General features: G+C 46.8%; 1 protein-coding gene across 1 annotated transcript in view; it reads left to right on the top strand.

Annotated features, from left to right (window-relative positions):
• Positions 1-15,850, top strand: part of LOC128270894 (uncharacterized) — a 79,094-nt gene extending 63,244 nt beyond the window's left edge. Inside the window, exons 8-11 of the mRNA XM_053008319.1 lie at positions 3,180-3,371; positions 3,453-3,588; positions 4,512-4,701; positions 14,335-15,850. Of these exons, the coding sequence (XP_052864279.1) occupies positions 3,180-3,371; positions 3,453-3,588; positions 4,512-4,563 (380 nt within the window). The 3' untranslated portion in view covers positions 4,564-4,701; positions 14,335-15,850. The remainder of the gene's footprint in view (positions 1-3,179; positions 3,372-3,452; positions 3,589-4,511; positions 4,702-14,334) is intronic.
• The last annotated feature ends 1,608 nt before the right edge of the window (positions 15,851-17,458 follow it).

Genomic DNA, 17,458 nt, shown 5'->3' with positions numbered 1-17,458 from the left:
TACACACACGGCTCACGAAAAGTCCATTATTGTGCCGTTTATGGCTACTCCCGAACCCTAGCGACATATTTCTTTTCCATACGGGGAAATGCCCGCGCTATGGTCACTGCTAGACACCACGGCTTGTGCCCTGTACGAGAGAAGGCTGTATGAGACCCCCCACACACACACATGGGAAGAGGCTCCGTCGCGTGTATTGTGTCGCTCCGCGCCGTGCTCGTCGCAGCGTTCACCTTGAAAGCCATTATGTTGTCACTATTTTTATGCTGGAAGAGCAAATGAGTGGAGCAAAAGCCTTGGCGCGGTGGCCCCTCCGACGAGATGAGAGCTCTGGCGAAGCATCACCGCCATCGCGCCACCACCAAACGCAGAGGACGCGCCTGCACTTCGTGCCAACAAAATCGACGGCCAGAGAAATGTCGTGCAAAACGCAAACGGCGAACGACATTATTGGGACGACACTCGGAACTCGGTGACGGCGCACGAGGACGACGGAAGGAATGGGACAAAAATATTCCGACACTGGCGCGCTATAAATAGCGACGAGAGGGCGCACACGACCAGGAACGATATCTGCTCACGGCTCATAAGCATTATCAGCTTAATTTAAAATTTATTTTTAATACACCGCCCGAAGGGGGCGACGATTGTGTGTTTTTGTGCGGCTCTCTTTTGGACTTTTTATGGCCTTTCGTCGACCGTCCTCATTTGCGTTCCACCACACGCGACGAACAATCGGCGTCGTCCCCTTCGCCTGGTTGTCGTGTGTCGGAGTGTCCTTGATGTGGCCCATCCCGGCTGGCCGGATTATGGCAATCGCTTCAGGTTTTTGTAGCACCGTTTTTTGGTACACTCTTTACGTGACATCGTGGATCATCGTGAATGATAGAAACGAACGTATATTTTCCGTTGATCGGGTACTGTCTCCCGTTTGAAAGCGCCATCGGATTGATGGTGAAAACATAGAAATCCATAAAACAATGCCAAATGCGAGCGCCCATAAAAGCGGTTGTTTGTTTGCTTTAAAATAATGACCATCACGCGCGCGCGCGCCCGCGTCGTTGGAGCCGAATCGCGCCCCTGAAACCGTCCACTGTGGACACATTCGATTAACAGTAATCAAATCAATAAACAAACATGATCCACGATCGACTGCTCGTCACGGCGCCCTCCACTAGACGGCCTCGGGAGACGCCGATGAACCTCTTCCGGCATATAAAAAAACGAATGATTGACGTGTACTTGGCTGCGGCACACAACAAGCCCGTTCCCTGGCGCAACGGTGCCGGTGTTGCTTAAGCTATTGATTCTTGTTCTTATGCCCTGTACACCATAAAATCGATCGGTTTTATGTTTCTTCATAAACCTGTCGGTGATCTATATGACGCTGTCCAGAGTATGACGCCGTCTTGCTGCGGCGCTGCGCTGGTGGCTGCCAGCAAATAAAAAAAACGATGGCACAGTTTCCCGCTTCCTCGGCCAGCCCCCCGCGGGCAAACTGAATCTGCAGCTGCTCCGCTTTGTGTGCAGTGTGCAGAATTTGTTTACCCGCGAAGAGAATGTAAATTTAAATACAAAAACCCCGAAACCCCCGTGGGTCGGAGTCTCTCGCGCTCCGGACATAAACAACGCCGTTTATCTTAGCACCACCAACCGGGGGTGGGCTGGCGAAAAAGGATTCAACCGGAACACCACAAATCGGATAAATATTTACTACTGCTCTGTCAGTGTCAAGTATGACATCGTTCTGTGTCATTGACCCGCCCTCCCTTGGGGGTAGTTATTTTTCGGTTATTTTTTAAACCAACAGAACCACCAGACACTGTTTGGAAGTCCTATTTTTTTTATGAAAGCGTTGTTGTTGTGTCCGAATCGGTTTAATCATTTATTGATGGGGTGTCCCCTTGAGAGAGTCTCAACGATACAGCGACGGTGTTCGATCGATAAGTGAGGCCTTTGTCACGTCCAATCTACCTCCGAACCAAACACTGCAGGACACTGGATAGCGGCACAGACAAATGGGACAATTTGATTGTGTATAATTTCCTAACTTTGATCTCATTACGATCAACAGTTCGCTTCTGTTTGTAGGATTTTGGTCGCCAGGTTTTCAATCGGTAGCAGCTCCGCTTCGGATCGCACGGAAGTGGTTTCCTAATTGATCAAATTTAACGCCACACTCCCTATGCACGCCGCGGCTCCAGACGCAAACCAGAGCCAACGCGCGCCGAACACGTGCCGGTATGGCAGAGGAAACACGCAGCGCATTAGTCTTGCGTGTTTCGGGAAGCGACGGCTAGCTCTGGGGAACGGCCAAGCACACACCTCACGCGGTCACGCAATCTTTTGGGCATAAATTAAATTGCTCAACACGACAACGGCGACGGTTGGTGCGTCGAAGAATCCGGGCGCGCGACTACGCCTGGCCTGTGTCGTCCTCCGCCGATCGATCGACCAAAACATCGTCACCCCCTGAGGGCGCCCGCCTGTACGACACTAATGGATGCAACCACAGTCAGTGGATGGTCCGGGATAGTCCAGCCACGATCCCCTAATTTCCGGCCCATTGCCAGTGGGAGTTTTGCTTGGGCGGAGGAAAAAAACAGGACGAAAATGCGAGAACATCCCCCGGCACACGAATCGAACGAAGACATTATCGTGGGGCTTACCAAAGCCTATCACAAGCCAGAAAGGGGACGCTGGGTCGGTCGGGAGGCTGTACGCGCGGAACTTATCGTCCACGACCGCGCCAGACTACACGCTGGGCAGCCCACTAATGGACTTTTGTTCTACTTCCGGGGCTCGCTTTGTCGCAGCGGCACGGCGTGGCTGTGTGTGTGTAGTTAATGATGGTCTTCGCGGAAGCGATGATTTTTGCGCAAAGTGTCTTCTCATCGCGAGCGCGAGCTACACAACCAGCCGCGTGGATGGAGTGTGTTCTTCAAGAGCACTATACGTGACTTGTGGGCTCTCTTCTCGGTACCTTCTTTCCTTCGTGGGGATGCGTTCCAAACTGATGCCACAAACCATCCCATCATTCGGAGCAGGTCGCGCGTTCGTAATCGTGCTGCAGCTGCACATTTTCTACAAAGAAAGATACATTATCTTCACATTACAGATTCGTCGGTCGGTATTTTGTCTGTAAACTAATGGCCCTTTCTGTTTCCGCTTCTCCACAGGCAACAATACTTATAACGCGTCGAAAGATCGCATCGTGCTGCAGGAGGACGACAGGGGCGTGGAGAACGCAGTGCTCACCATCGATAGCATAACGCTGGACGACTACACCGACTATACCTGCGAGGCGCGAAATAATGCCACCGACATCACGGGCAAACCGGCGCAGGTCGCGATGACCGTTAGAGTTAGAGGTGCAGTAGCGGGCGAGCGCGTGCGACGATCCCGACCGAACCGGACCGAACTAATACTGCCTTTTTCGTGTGCCATTTTAGGAAAGTACGCTGCGCTGTACGTGTTTTTGGGTATCATTGCGGAAGTTGTTGTATTATGTGCGATTATTTTAATATGCGAAAAAAGACGTAACAAGACAGAGATCGAGGAGAGTGATACCGACCAGAGTCCGGACCAGTAAGTAGCACCCGACCCCAAACTAGCTCTCTAAGCTCCCCCAACCCCCCACCCCCCCTTCAGCCCTTCCGCTACGCCTCATCTTTGTACCCCTCGTAGTGTGTCCCCGGATGGCTCGCCGGGGTGACTGACCAGCGTGGAAAACTGTATCGTTTGGCTGCAGCGTCCTGCCGTCGTCACCCCGAGTGAAGGCCATACTATGTGTGTGTCGCGGACTGCGAGTTGACCGAGTAGTAGTGATCCAGTAGCGCTTACGACTTTTGTTTATCCATTTATCCATGTCTCAATCTCGAGAACTCATCCATTGCCATTCACCCGTTCTATCTGCCGTTCCGTGTCGTGTCACTGTTTCGTTTCGCTTCATAGTATCGTTTTGTGTGGTCTTTGTTTCTGTTTTGATAACACGCACCGAGGGGGCCTTCGTTTGGCCATGCAGCCACTCCAACTGAGAGCACGCAGCTATCGATCGCAGCTGGTCGGTAGCGTTCGGACCACGTGGTCCACAACCGCGTAATAATTGCAAAGAGCTGTTAGCTTTCCGAGCCTGTCGGTTTGGATGGTTATGACTAACAAAACTGATGTAGCTATAGGCGGTTTGTTTTCGTCACTAATCGAATGCCTTAATCGTTCGCGGCATGGGTGGTTTCGCCATCACCGTTGGCCTCTCTCTCGAACCCTAGCCTAACCGCCATTAGCGGTGGGCAGCACTAACCACTTCCGACGTTAACCAGTACTAACCGGACTAAGCCCGGCGGGGAGGGATTGTTTTCGGCGGCTGTCTCTCTCTCTCTCTAACCTCACGCGGTCGCTCGCCGCTGCCTGACAATTATTACCCCACCAAACCACCGAAACTTTCCTAACCGAAGCTACCTTTTTCTTTCTCTCTCTCTTTTTCATTTCTTCCTTTTTCCCGCTTCCCGCAGAACCAAGAACGGCTACAATGGTAAAGATTCCGAACTACGCCAAAGAAAGTAGAGAGACACTCGCGCAAACGGGCGAGAAATTCCGCGGGATGCCGCCGCGTGCGCACGTGCGTGTTGTGTGGCGATACGTGCGTAATTTGTGTTTTGACGAGCGCGGGAACCAACAGCTACCATCGTAACGCTTTTCGGTGTTTGTAATTTCTGTTGTTTTTTTTTTCTTTCTTTACTTTCCTACCGATTCCGGGAATAACCCTGCGATTTGAGAAACAAGTTTAGGTTTTTAGGCGATTTAGTATCGCCATTTTGAGTGTCTGTCGTTTGTTTTTCGCTCCCTTTCTCTCATTCTGTCTGTCTTTCCCTGTTGCCAGTTCCCAAACAGCGCGATCTGACTAGATTTGAACTTTTCAAGACCGGAGCAAGGAATTGGTACCATGCCCCCGGGCATTGTCCCCCGGCATCGAAAGCAGGGCCCTATTTTTCCGGATCCAACTTCCCGGTCGGAGAGGCCATGGCCCGCAAACGCACAGCCACGTACTTAAAGATTTCACTAGCCTTTGCGTGCTTCCCATCGTAAAGCCGCACCCGTACGCCACGCGACCCTACGCCGTGCGTTGGCGCTTATGAATTTTGGCCACCAGCAGGTGGGCCACCGCATTCAGTGGGCGAACTTTAATCGAGTTAAACTTTTTCCGTATCTTTCAACACCACCCCGAGCCCGAGGGCGAAACCTAGAGCAGTGATGTTGCCACTTTGTTGTTAGCCTTTGTCAGTATTTTAACAACGGAAACGGAACACACACACCTGGTTGACAAACCTACACCACCACCTAGCACATACCTATTGTAGTAGCGACGACGGGCACCCCAAGGAAGAGGCGGTGCACTTAGTGCCGACTAGAATCTCAATAAAAAGGAATTCGTTTCTTCTAACAACATCACTCCCGCTGATGAGTTTCATTTGCTGGCGAGAAAATGGCCCCCTGGCATCAGTCGGTACTGGTTGCGGGGTGGGAAAACGGTCAAAAGCGTCAACGAATCATTCGGGTCCATCCATCGAACGCAGTTGGAAAGAAATATTTTAAATTGTTTTATTCTTCACACACCACCACCACCGTATTGTTTCCATCATGGCATCGCCGCATCGCTTCCGTTTTGAGTTTCCCCTTCAGCATGCAGTTGCGTTATTGTTTGACCATCCGGTTTCCGACCTCTCGAGCGCGCTGTGCGGATACATTACATTTGCATGCATTTCCCCGCGTAACACCCGCGTTCTGTGCTTCGGGCGAGCCGTCGATGTAGTGGCAACGTAGTTCCACCCATTTCCGTTTCAAATTTTCGGTTGCGCTCGTACTAATTTGCTCGCTTGCAATCCGGCCCGGGCAGAGAGCAGCTGCGCAATCCAATCCGAGTTCCTTGTAGAGCCAGTAGAGCGCCCTCTTCCAGCCGTGTGAAACCTCACTAATGCCGATTCCCGATTTGTATGCAAACTAAATGTTGTGAAGCAGTGGCCGATGAAATTGACGCATTTTCTCTCTTCTCTCTTCCTCTTCCGTTTGCGTTACACGATGTTTGAACTCGTTACATTTCTCTGTTCCTACTACTACTACTACACACCATCAACACGACCACTACTTTCTCGTGCGTGCGCAACAACAACAACCGAACGTGGTGCAACGGAACTCGGGCCACTTGTTGCGAATGTTGCTAATGGAAAACCAAAACTTGTGATCTGTTAATGTTCCACTCTCTCTCTCAAACTCTCTGTGTCTCTCGGTCTCGCGCTGTGGTCTGAATTCGATAAATTTTCGTTTTCGTTTTTCTGTGTTTCCATGTGTCTATGTGTGTGTGTTGTACGTGTTTCGATGTGTAAATGTACCAAACTGAACATGATTGGACGAACAAAATGGTGAACTCTTCGTTCACGGTCGCACAGGAGAAGGCGAAAAAGCTCTCGAAATTACAACTAATGATAAGTCTAGCGCCGTACAACGACCGTTGGTCGAAATCATTAAACTAATGAATTGTTGACGAGTAGGTCAGGGTTTTTTTTTCGAAGCGATGTCCCGCCACAGGACCTCGCTACAATACACACTCGACTCGCCATACAGAGGGCCGCGTTACGCCACGGTCGCAGCGTCCGTGATCAATCCGTGAACGTTGAGCGCTACTTGTAGAAATAACGTAAGAAGCGATTGAGCTAGAGCGTAAGAACGAAACACGTTTAAACAAAAAAGGGGAAAATAAACGAAGAACAACAGTTTACGGTAAGCATTAAACTAGACGAGCAGTAAGCTTCTAAACCTGCAAGGAGAACGAAGTAGACACCTTTAAAACTCATCACAACAAACTACGGATAGATACCGGTACTTTTGAGAATCTAGAATAAACGTTGATAATGAGAATTTGAATTAACAAAAGCATTCACCAACAAGCAAATACTGCTACTGGAGGAAAAAAAAGAAATACAGAGACAGAGAGAGAGAGAGAAGACAGGGGAGACCTAAGAACCACATTTAACAAACGAGAAAAGAGAAACAAAACGGAAAATACCAAAACTCTGAACACTAAATAACCTAATTTCGACTACCCTACAATGGGCAGATAAGTAGAGCAAAAAAGTAAACCAGTAATGAACAAAAAAATAAATAAAACAAACAAAAAATCAGTACGACATGCATTAGTGTATAGTGTGAACTTATGATGCGGCTCTCTGAAGATACGAAATCGCAGAAAATCGCAACCCACGGCCGGCAGAGGAACTGCTGGGCTGGCTGGGTGTGTCGATCCTGCCGTGCGAAAGGGCCCGTTTTACATCTACTAAACCTACAACACCTCCTCGAATAACTCACACATACACACAGACAGAGAAGTACATCCGGCAGGCAGCTAGAAGAGCCGTGTAGAAGCCACCGATGTGTTGTGAGTGGTGGAACCGTAAGCTGTAGCTGCCGGGTCGCCCACGATTGGTGGACCACTAAAAAATTAACCACAGATGTCCAAAAAACACACACACAGCTCAGCTGAGAAAACCCGTTGCAGTTTACGCATTGAATCCCACCAGAGAGTGACATCAAGTAGAGTTACCACTTACCGAAGCAGCAAGTCAGCAACATATTGTAATGAGTGCAGGAGGAAGAAGTACAGGAAAAGGCTTATTGCAAATACGTCTTACTGCTGGCGACTGGAAGGTTCTGCACGGCACCCCCCCAAAAATCCGGACAAGCACAGTGCAGTCATTTTTCCCGAACCGGAACACGTTGGAACAAGTGATCGAGCGGGCGAAAAAGTTTTGTAGATCAATACGCAAACATCGCATCACTGTGTCCTTTCGCTGAAAGTTTTCCTTCTCGATGTCCACACGACAGCCAGCGCCGGTTGGATGCGCACGTTTACGTAGCCAGCGGATTCGGTTTTACAAAATAGTGTTAAGCATAAGGCTACAGAGAATGGAAACCAAACCATAGACACACACACACTATCAATCGTCGAATCATTCGTAGTGCCGAGCAATCTTATCACCGTTTTCCCACGTAGCTTTCAACCACGCATGCTCAATCGGTCTATCGGTTCTATTGGATGTGCGCACACTCACAGACCAGGCGAACAGGTGAACAGAATACACACCAAAAGCTCTCAAACCTTCCCCGAATGTCCGAGTCCTGTACTCTCCTCCTTGTCGACTCTCTCGTTAACCACCTACTTCCCTGACCATCACACTGATGAAATCGATAGCTTTACATCCATTGTCCTTCATAGCGGTGATATTTCAACTATTACTACTAGTAAAAAAAAACTACTACTACTACTATTACTACTAATACTAAATCAACATGATGGGGTACGTTTAGATAATTGAATGAGAAGAAAAATCATGCTTTAAAAATTCTACCCTTTGAAAGACTATTTTTCAAACCCCAAACGGTCGGAGACGGGCAGCGAGCGGTGTCTTTTCGTGTTCTAAAGATGTAACCGACTGGCGAAACTGCCTGCGGCGGTTGCGCCAGTTGACTTGAGACGACGATCTATTCCTCAATCTTCCAGTTGAAGTGCCAGGACACACACGTAGATTCGTAGCGGACGGTAATACTGAACAAGTAATAAAACAAGGACTCCCTTTGATTGTTTAGTGTCTTATCACTGTTGAGCGCTCTCTTGTGTTGTAGCGAAGGTTGTTTCGGTAAAAACAAAGCAAAAAACACAATTAGTTAGTAATCATATGGTATGGTCAAATTTCTCGTCAAACGATATTCTCTGTCATGTTGCTGTGCCGTTTCAGCAGACGCCACTTCATTCACAGTCACTCGCAAACGAATCACGAGCCCGTCGCTCATCTTGCCACATTTAGTTCCCTCGTTCTTTGTATCATACAGCCCACGAAAACAACACCCACGGCTTTTGGAGAGTTTATCATAGGGAGCATTTTTAAAATCACAAAATAAAAGCAAAGCGATCACACGCCGCGCATTTGGTGGCGCCGAAAAGGGTAGCTGACTTTGGCCACCTCTACCACCTTTCACGTATGGGGCGCACCAGAAAAGATTCATTTTGTACATCGATTCCGCTTCACGCGCGCAACATCCCATGCAACGCGAGTTGACGGAGATGGAGAAAGAAGACGAATGTGGTCAAATTGCTACGAACGAACGCAGGTTTGCAATTCGAAAGGATCTGCCAGTTGACCGTTGACCATTTCGAAACTCATTCAAGGTCCCGATTCTCGGGAGAAGCAACGTGTGCTGGAGAGATGAATGAGTACAAGACGATACAAGAAACACGTAGCAATTAAGCAACTGACGATAAGTAGTAGTTGATCGGTATTAACAAACGTCAGCAGCGATCGTCTGTATGCTTTTGCACCACTGTACATAGTGTAAAATAAGGGTAAACAAAAACCAGAGTAGCTTATCAGTTATAGGTGGCGAGCAGAGTGAACTAATGTTAGACAAAAATGGGGAGGTCGCAGGAGCAAACAGTACGAATAGATCAATTGGAAGCGAATCAGCGAATGGAATGTGCTGAACAGTTGTTGATGCACGGTGTGGAAACCGAAACCGAGTACCGGAAAAGCTTCTACACGTGTAGGGTTCGTAGCGAGCCCTGTTACCGTGTAGGCCGATCGACAGGGTCGAAAGGTTTTTGGGTTTTCATTTTCCTCTCAATGTTCGTAGCCTTTTCGTGGTCAGTTTTTGATCTTTCTGCGTATAGTAGAGCCAACCAGCCGGATAGCCGCGACGTAGTAGGGCGTAGGTTTAGTGGAACTAGTAGAAGACACTTGTGAAAAGACCCTGGCAAACATGGAAACCACCCGAAAAAACCAACCCACAACACAAAACAGCCCCGGAAACGCATGGTTTTGAGGATAGGGAGAAAACGGAATGGTAGACGGGTTCCTCCGGGCACACGAAGGCTTCGAGAGCCAATCGCTCGGAGAGCGATTACTATTAGCGCTACTCGAGCACATTTATTTTTGTAGCCGACTTCAATAAAATCAAATTATGGGCAAAAAGGAATATTAGGATAAAATCAAATCGGACTAGCTAACAACACCATGCGCTCTTTTACCGTACTACAGAGAAGCGACTTGATTTGGCAAATGTATGGTTTCTCTCCCTGGCTGTCGGATTCGCTAGGCTTTAGTGTTTCTACTCGAACGAACGTAAACTACATCGCGCAGCACGCATCTCTTGACACCGCTCGTGGAGTGGAACCGAACGGCGGACAGATAGAGCTAACCATAGTTTGCGCAAGAAGGTCTTTCTGTTGGCTTCTATGCCTTGCGCGGGCATTGTTGGAGCAATTCGAAAACCAAACCACAATCAACAAACGCTCCAGCTCGGTGCAGCTCTGCCGCTCTGGCTCAAAAACTAGTGTCCATCATGCTCTTCTTTCCGGTACCAGTTCGTTTTGTACAATGTTCTGCCGATGCCGAAACCAACAAGCAAAACTCCAAGTACGATACTTCCTCGCCTTTTCCCGGCACGCGCGAATGGTGGGAAGAAATAAGCAAATCATTTGTTTACTAGTCGCCTTATCAGTAAATGAGAAAAAGAAAACAGACAAGACAAGAGATTGTGTGTAGACAATTTAAATGCTAAGCTAACGAATACCTGCGGAGAGCACTCGTTGCGTTTCGCAGAACGATGCTACAGAACGCGTGCGACGTACACACGTAAAGTAGTCGTGAAATAAGAGCAAATGCAATGCAAAAAATGGGAAAACAGAGGAAAAGGAAAATTTAAAAACAACCCACACTTTCCTTTCAACTTGGTACTATGAAAGCAAACAGAAGGAAGGAAAGGCAGCATAAAAGTTATAGTAGAAGCCCAAAAACAAGGAAACAAGGCAGTAAAAAGGAAACACCACCCACAGCGCGGGGCGGTGATGCTTTGACGAATAGTGTAGAAAGAGTAAGTTCGAGGAACAGAAAAATAAACCGTAAGTGGAGCCTCCCGAGAGAACGTTCACTGCATCTGCTGCTGCCGGACACGGGTTATCAGAAGATGAAGCAAATGAAGACATCGTGTTCATAGCCTTTCGTATCGCAATAATAATAACTGAGAAAGATGGAGCGAGAGAGAGAACAAGAAGTATTACCTAATAGAGTCTTAAACACACCCGTTCAACTGCGTTCGGTCTATTTGTTGATTAATGTTGTTTACCGTTTGTTGAATCGATTCAAGGGCACTGCTTTTGGGGCCCCTTTCGGGCAGTTGAACTTCGCGCCATGTTGCCAGGTTGAGGCAGCACCCGAAGAGGAAGTGCCTCTGCACGTTCATTTCCGCCTTATCCTTCTCGCGTCCACCGTATCCCACTACCCATGCTGCGGCGGTGGTACCATTGGTTCAGCGTCTTCTCAGTGTACATGTCTTCGATGCGTTTCGGTTTCTGTTACTAGTTACTAATTTTCGATAACCGTATCACCAAACTGTGCGAGTGCATACGCCAGGCACGACCAGCACAGAAAGCACACACACACACACACACACACTGTAGATATCTTGAATAAAATATTTGCAAATTGCGCATTATTATGCATAGAGCGACGGTGTGGTGCGATCGTTAGAATAACGTTTATTGAAATACGAACCAGGAGAGACGCAGAGGCAAAACGATGATAAAGAAAACGATGCAACAACAGATTTACCCGATTTAAATACGAAACTAATGCATGATACGTTTTAACGAGAGCTAAACGCAAAAAACAGGAACAACAATATACCACGGATGAAGCCCTCTTGATCCAGGATTTGTTTTATACAAACACATGTACACAAACACACACACACACACACATTATGTGTTCAAATTACTTTCTCACTAAACCATAAAAGGGAAAGAAAAGAGCTGCGAAACCACAGCACACAGTAAGACGATGCGAACGGGTGGGAAATTTTGCTAAAACCGGAAACTGAAACTGACTCCGCCGCGCCGCCGTCGTCGTCATCGTCGTCGCCGCCGCCGGAAGCCGGATGGGCACGAGTGGCCCGATTGATTGTACAGGAATTTTGAAACGGATTCTCAACACACATTTCGTCTATTCGTCGTTCGCGCCCCTTCCCGTGGATGTAAGTTAAGCCTCTGTACATCTCGCAACTCTGCGCCATTACACACAGGATTCACACGGTTACATTACGTGCACACACTCCACTTGAAGCTACCGGACACATTTGCGCACCTCGTCCACATTTATAATATAAAATTCCACACGAGAACCACACACACACGAGCATGTGCAAGCATTTTTAAGTACTCGGAAAATCATCCAAACGAATGCATGAAGACGTTTGGTCTTTAAAGAACTCGTATTTCAAAACCATTATAGCTACAAAAAATGAATCATTAGCACATTTTCTTATCGTATTTTCCTCTCGCGACCAGTTTGTGGGGAAAAGTGGATGTAAAGGCCAACCATTGCGGTAACCGCGGGTAGCAAGAAAAGACTCTTGCAATCAAAGAGCTAGAAGAAAGAAACAACTCCAATTTGCGTGTCGCGCATCCGGGATGCGATGTTCCTCTGAGTGGAAGTGCGTGTGGAAGTGCACATCCTGAGGTGCTGAGCCTGAAAATCGGAAGCTTCAAACAGTTTTGACCAGTGAGACAGGTTCTTTACTCATTGCGTGTAATTTATCTCTGGCGCATCCGGGCCACGCCATTTAGTGTAAAATTTATCCCTTCTGTGGACTTCATGAAGGTGTGATCCAATCGTGAAACCACGGTCTCTACAAATTAGCCGTTAGTTAGCCGGAAAACAGATGCGGAAGTAAGACCGCGTAGCATCGTTTGCTTATTTACAGCTGTTAACTTTTATGAAATACGTTGACCTCGTTACTTGCTTGTCTGCCGTAGTTTATTTGCTGACAGCCACCAATACGTGCGCCATTGTTAGCTGCGTTAGTAAGGACCACCAGGACCATTCGTTGTTGGTAAGAGGAAGTAGGGCCGCCATCGATGGTAGCGGTTCGTCTTTTCCAGTTCATTTCAGCGACGCGATCCGCTAACAATCCGTTCGTGTTCGCGTACAATGATTGCGGATGGACGGATGGCGGCATCGGTTTAGCACTACTTATCAATTACACCACCTGAACTGAACTGTGTAATTATTAGTTACCCCCACAACTGTACGCTTTACCGATTTACTGTCCGCCTCCCGGAAATGAAGCATTTTGTAGCGCGCGAAAGTAAAACGCTAGACGTGCGGAAATTCAGAGTTCTCAGCTGGAAATTGTGACCATCGGCACCGGCCAATATGGCACAAGAGCAAACATCTCGCGCGGAATTAAAAATTAAACGTACCACGAAGGTGGTACGCACCCCAGCTTATCATACGCCCCATCTCAAGAGCACCAACCATTAAGCATTATACACAATTATACAACACTAAAGTCTAAAGCAATGCGCAGACGGAACAGTGACCCATTCGTCTTGCACACAAGAGGTACTGGCCACTCAGCCGAAGGGGCGTAGCCATCGCGCCCAGTGTTGGGGGTGGAAAATGAAGGGGGGGTCGTAAACAAAGTATGTAAAAGGAGTCAAAACAAACCAAAAAGAAAACCAAACGAAACTAATTTGGCAACCCGCCGCTTCCGGTACCGGTGCGCAGCAGCACAGCAGACACACAACGCACGAAATCCCTGTGCGCTCGTGCGCACGGAGAGACGAGAAAAGTGCTGTGCCGCGGCGCTGGCAAAACAGAGTAAATAAAACAAACACCCGTAGAGTTATGATAAATAAAAGAAATGAAAAACATCAAACACACTACACTCTCAGACAAACCAGACACACACAGACAAAGAAATGAAATATTAAATTAAAAGAAAAATACAAACAGAAGAAAGAGAACCTAAATAAACAGCAAACATAAACGAGAGCTAAGTAGAGAGATGATGGAAATGAGCATGAGGCGAAGAGAGAGCGAAGAGAGAGAGAAAACCAGGCAAAAGAAAGCAGGAAAAAAACTACCAGATATTGTTATTATGTATAATGTTTGACCAATAAAAGAAAAACAGTTGATTTAAAATAACATTCTGTCTTCTTCTGCTATCTTCTGCTGTATCGTTCAATGTTGAGTGGTTTCGTTGTGCAACTGTGCCTTCCTACGCTTTAACTATTGTGTTACCCACCGTTTCGTTGTGTTTGCGTGTTTCCTGGACACTGCGTCCTGCGCATTTGTTTATCAGTTTCCGTTGCCGATTTCCCGTTATTGTGCCTGTTCTTCTTGTGTTTCAATTGTGTTGTTCAAACTCATACACTTAAGTCGGTTTTCGTTTTTTGTTGCCATTTTTCCAATATTTTTCGTTTGTTTTTCTTCCGCCATTTCTTTGCAGGGAAAAGCTGAAGAAGTGATGCTCTCCACCCGTACCGCCTTTGACCGATGTTGTACATATGAGAAAGCAACCGACAGCAAAGCATTAAATCGCAACATTACAGGCCTTCGTCGAACAGTTTTTTGCAGCCGACGACCGATCGTTAATCGTAGCATTGTTCCGGTTCAGTCACGTTGCTCCCGTCTGAGTCGTGAAAAAGTTTTTCGTTTATTGGATTTGGTGGAATCGATTACTGTAACATGTAACGGTTGCGGCAGAGAACATCGCAAACACGCATCGCCAATCGTAACGATCCAATTTAATTTAAAGAGAGTATTTGAATTGTTTTTCAAACCGTTCTCAACTTGTATGCTCCTCGTAGTTTGAGGATTTTTATCTAATGGTTTTCACTCTATTTTGAAATATTTCTGTTCCGGAATGCACGTGTAGCGTAAAGGCGTTCGTGTAGAAATTATGATTGCGATTTGAACTGGCCGCGATTAGCAGAGCCGCGATAGTTGTATCACCAAAATCAAAACCTTGAAAAGCATTAGCAGCAGCACCACCACCAGAAAAAAACAGTGATACAATGCTAAACCATTGTTGATCGTTGTACTTTCGGAATAGGAAGCAAAATGTAAAACTATCAGTCTCCGGTGCGCCGGTAAAATCGACGGAAAAATATCGTTCTTTCCGTCAACAGGAACGGCGAAACAGTTTGTAGTTGGACACAGTTGTAGAGCAAATCGGTACATAGTGAAACGATGCAGTGTGTAGAATGAATTACATAAAACAGTAAATTAGGATGTACAACCGTACAACGGAAACCAAATCAATGAAAGTCCACCAACATCAACTTCAATGGCATTCTTTCGATAATTTGTAGCTGCATAAAGACCACCATTTCTTATTAAGTAGATAGTGTAGGAAACGGAAACGACACCAGCGGGAGCCCAATTTTTGCCGTGTTATAGAAACGCCTAATTCAATTTCACAACAATATTATGAATATTTTCACACGGCTGCCCGATCAACCGGTGACAACTCAAGCAATTCGTTTTACTTCTTGTACGTTTGAACGCATGATCAAATGGATGCAAGAACGGAACCTTTAATCGTTCAATTAAGCACGCAAACTGTACACCGGTACAGCACCAGCAGCGCTGACAGGCCATACTTGTCGCCCCGCTTATCGGCTGGTAATTTTTCTACTAAAACCACACGGTAGGTTTACCTTATTCAAACGACTAGAAATAATAAAATTGCCACATCTTCACCGAATGCAATTCGCTAAACCTCTCTTCCACATCTTCGCAGTGCTAATCAACTGGAAAGGGCTGCGACGCGCACCCTGAATGGCTTTTTCACTAATTAGCACACAGCATCCAAACGAGGGCTCTCATTGAAATCGCTTTGTGCGACATTTTTCTTTTTCTAATAACATCAACAACCGACAATGTTAAACTATTTCTAAGAAAATCAAACAAAATTTAACCTAGTGAAAAATAATAAACCAACCGTTTGTTTTTTTCTCTGACGCTCTGGTGTTTTTATTTATTGTCAATAGAACGGACAGAAAGGGTCAACATTTTATATTTAATCGTGTTTTATTGTTGAACATTCTTCTTCTTCTTCTTATTTGGCTCTACAACCGCTGCGCGGTCTTGGCCTGCACCAGAGACAATGTTAATCTCTGGTGCTCTCTCTAACATTTCATTTTTACGGGCGGGATTGTTAGCCCCGCGCCAACCCCCCTATCACGCCGGTATCGGGAATCGAAACCATGGCCGGTTGAGTGACAACCGATCCCGGGATTCGAAACCCAGGCCAGCTGCGTGACAGCGAAGAGCACTACCGACTGCTCTATCAGCGGGGGGTCAATTGTCATTGTTGAACATTTCCAGAATATATTCCCAAAATTGTAAGTCGAAATCTGATCAAAACTATTGAAGGTATTGTCTCGTGTCCTTAAACGCGTCCGATTCTTTCAACGCCTTTGTGTAATAATTCCTTTTTGAACTCCGTGTTCACTACCATTTTAAAACTACTTGACCGATTCATTTCAAACTTGGTACAAACTTTCTGCACGTGGTTTCCCATCCACAAAGTGGTGAGAGTTTTCGTGGAAAATTGCAGTTTAAAATTTAAGTGTTCACGAATAATTGAAAAAACAGTCATTAGAGAACGTTTAGGGGAGGATACTTAGACTAAATTTGAATGCATTTGGATTTCATTTGGAATTCACGATGGCCAGTTTTCTGCACTATATTTGAACTGCTCGACTGTTTGCCGTTTAACGTTGCCTTGCGCCCCTTCAGAAACGAAACATTTCGAGCAGGGCGTGTTCGGAAATTCGAGCAGCTTACTTCGGGTGAATGTTCGGGAAGTTTCGTAATTTAGAGCGAGAGCGAGTTAGAGTTGCGAGCGAAAGCGTGAGCGAGAGCGAGAACAATCGGCATTTCGTCAGGTTCGAAGTTTCAAAGTTAGGTTCAACTATTGGTTCATGGGATCATTAAAAAAAATCAGAAAAATTCAAACTTTTGTCGCGAACGGTTGTGCGTGTGTTTTGTGCGGATGCATCCCTTTTTGATTGGGGCGCGTAGATCACCAAGGTATCCTTTCCTGTAGCATAATAAATAAAATTGCGTGATAAGGATATGCGCGAATAAAGTGTGTTTTAAGCCAACGCCAGCGAATGCTTGGTGAGGCTCGCCGTTTGAACCGTGGTGCGCGGTGAATCCTTTTCCAGTGCCGGAGCAGTGTGATTACGAAAGCATCGTATGTGTCCGCCTTGAGCCCGGCCGCCACCCTACGCGTGTTCAGGAAAAGAGGGTGCGCTCGCGTACAGCATAATAAGTGACGCCAGCAAAAATGACCAGCCCACCAGTGATCTCTTGACCGCTCGAATATAATTCTATTAAGAAGCTTCCAAGTGGCCGTCCCCTCTCCGTCCCCTGCAACCGCTGATCGATCATTATTCATCCCCGTCGAGCACATTATGCTGCGCTGCTCCACCCTGCTGTTTGATAATTCGGAGATAAAAGTGCACTGCTAACGGCCGCTATTCGAGTTCAATAAGTTCAGCAAGCGGATTGAAGTTAAATTCAAGTTTCAGTTTCCAATAGTTCGCATTCTTCAAAATTGG

This window comes from Anopheles cruzii, chromosome 3, assembly GCF_943734635.1.
Source record: "Anopheles cruzii chromosome 3, idAnoCruzAS_RS32_06, whole genome shotgun sequence".
NCBI lineage: Eukaryota > Metazoa > Arthropoda > Insecta > Diptera > Culicidae > Anopheles > Anopheles cruzii.
Note: the sequence above shows the minus strand (reverse complement) of the source record. Positions and strands in the feature narration are given on the sequence as shown.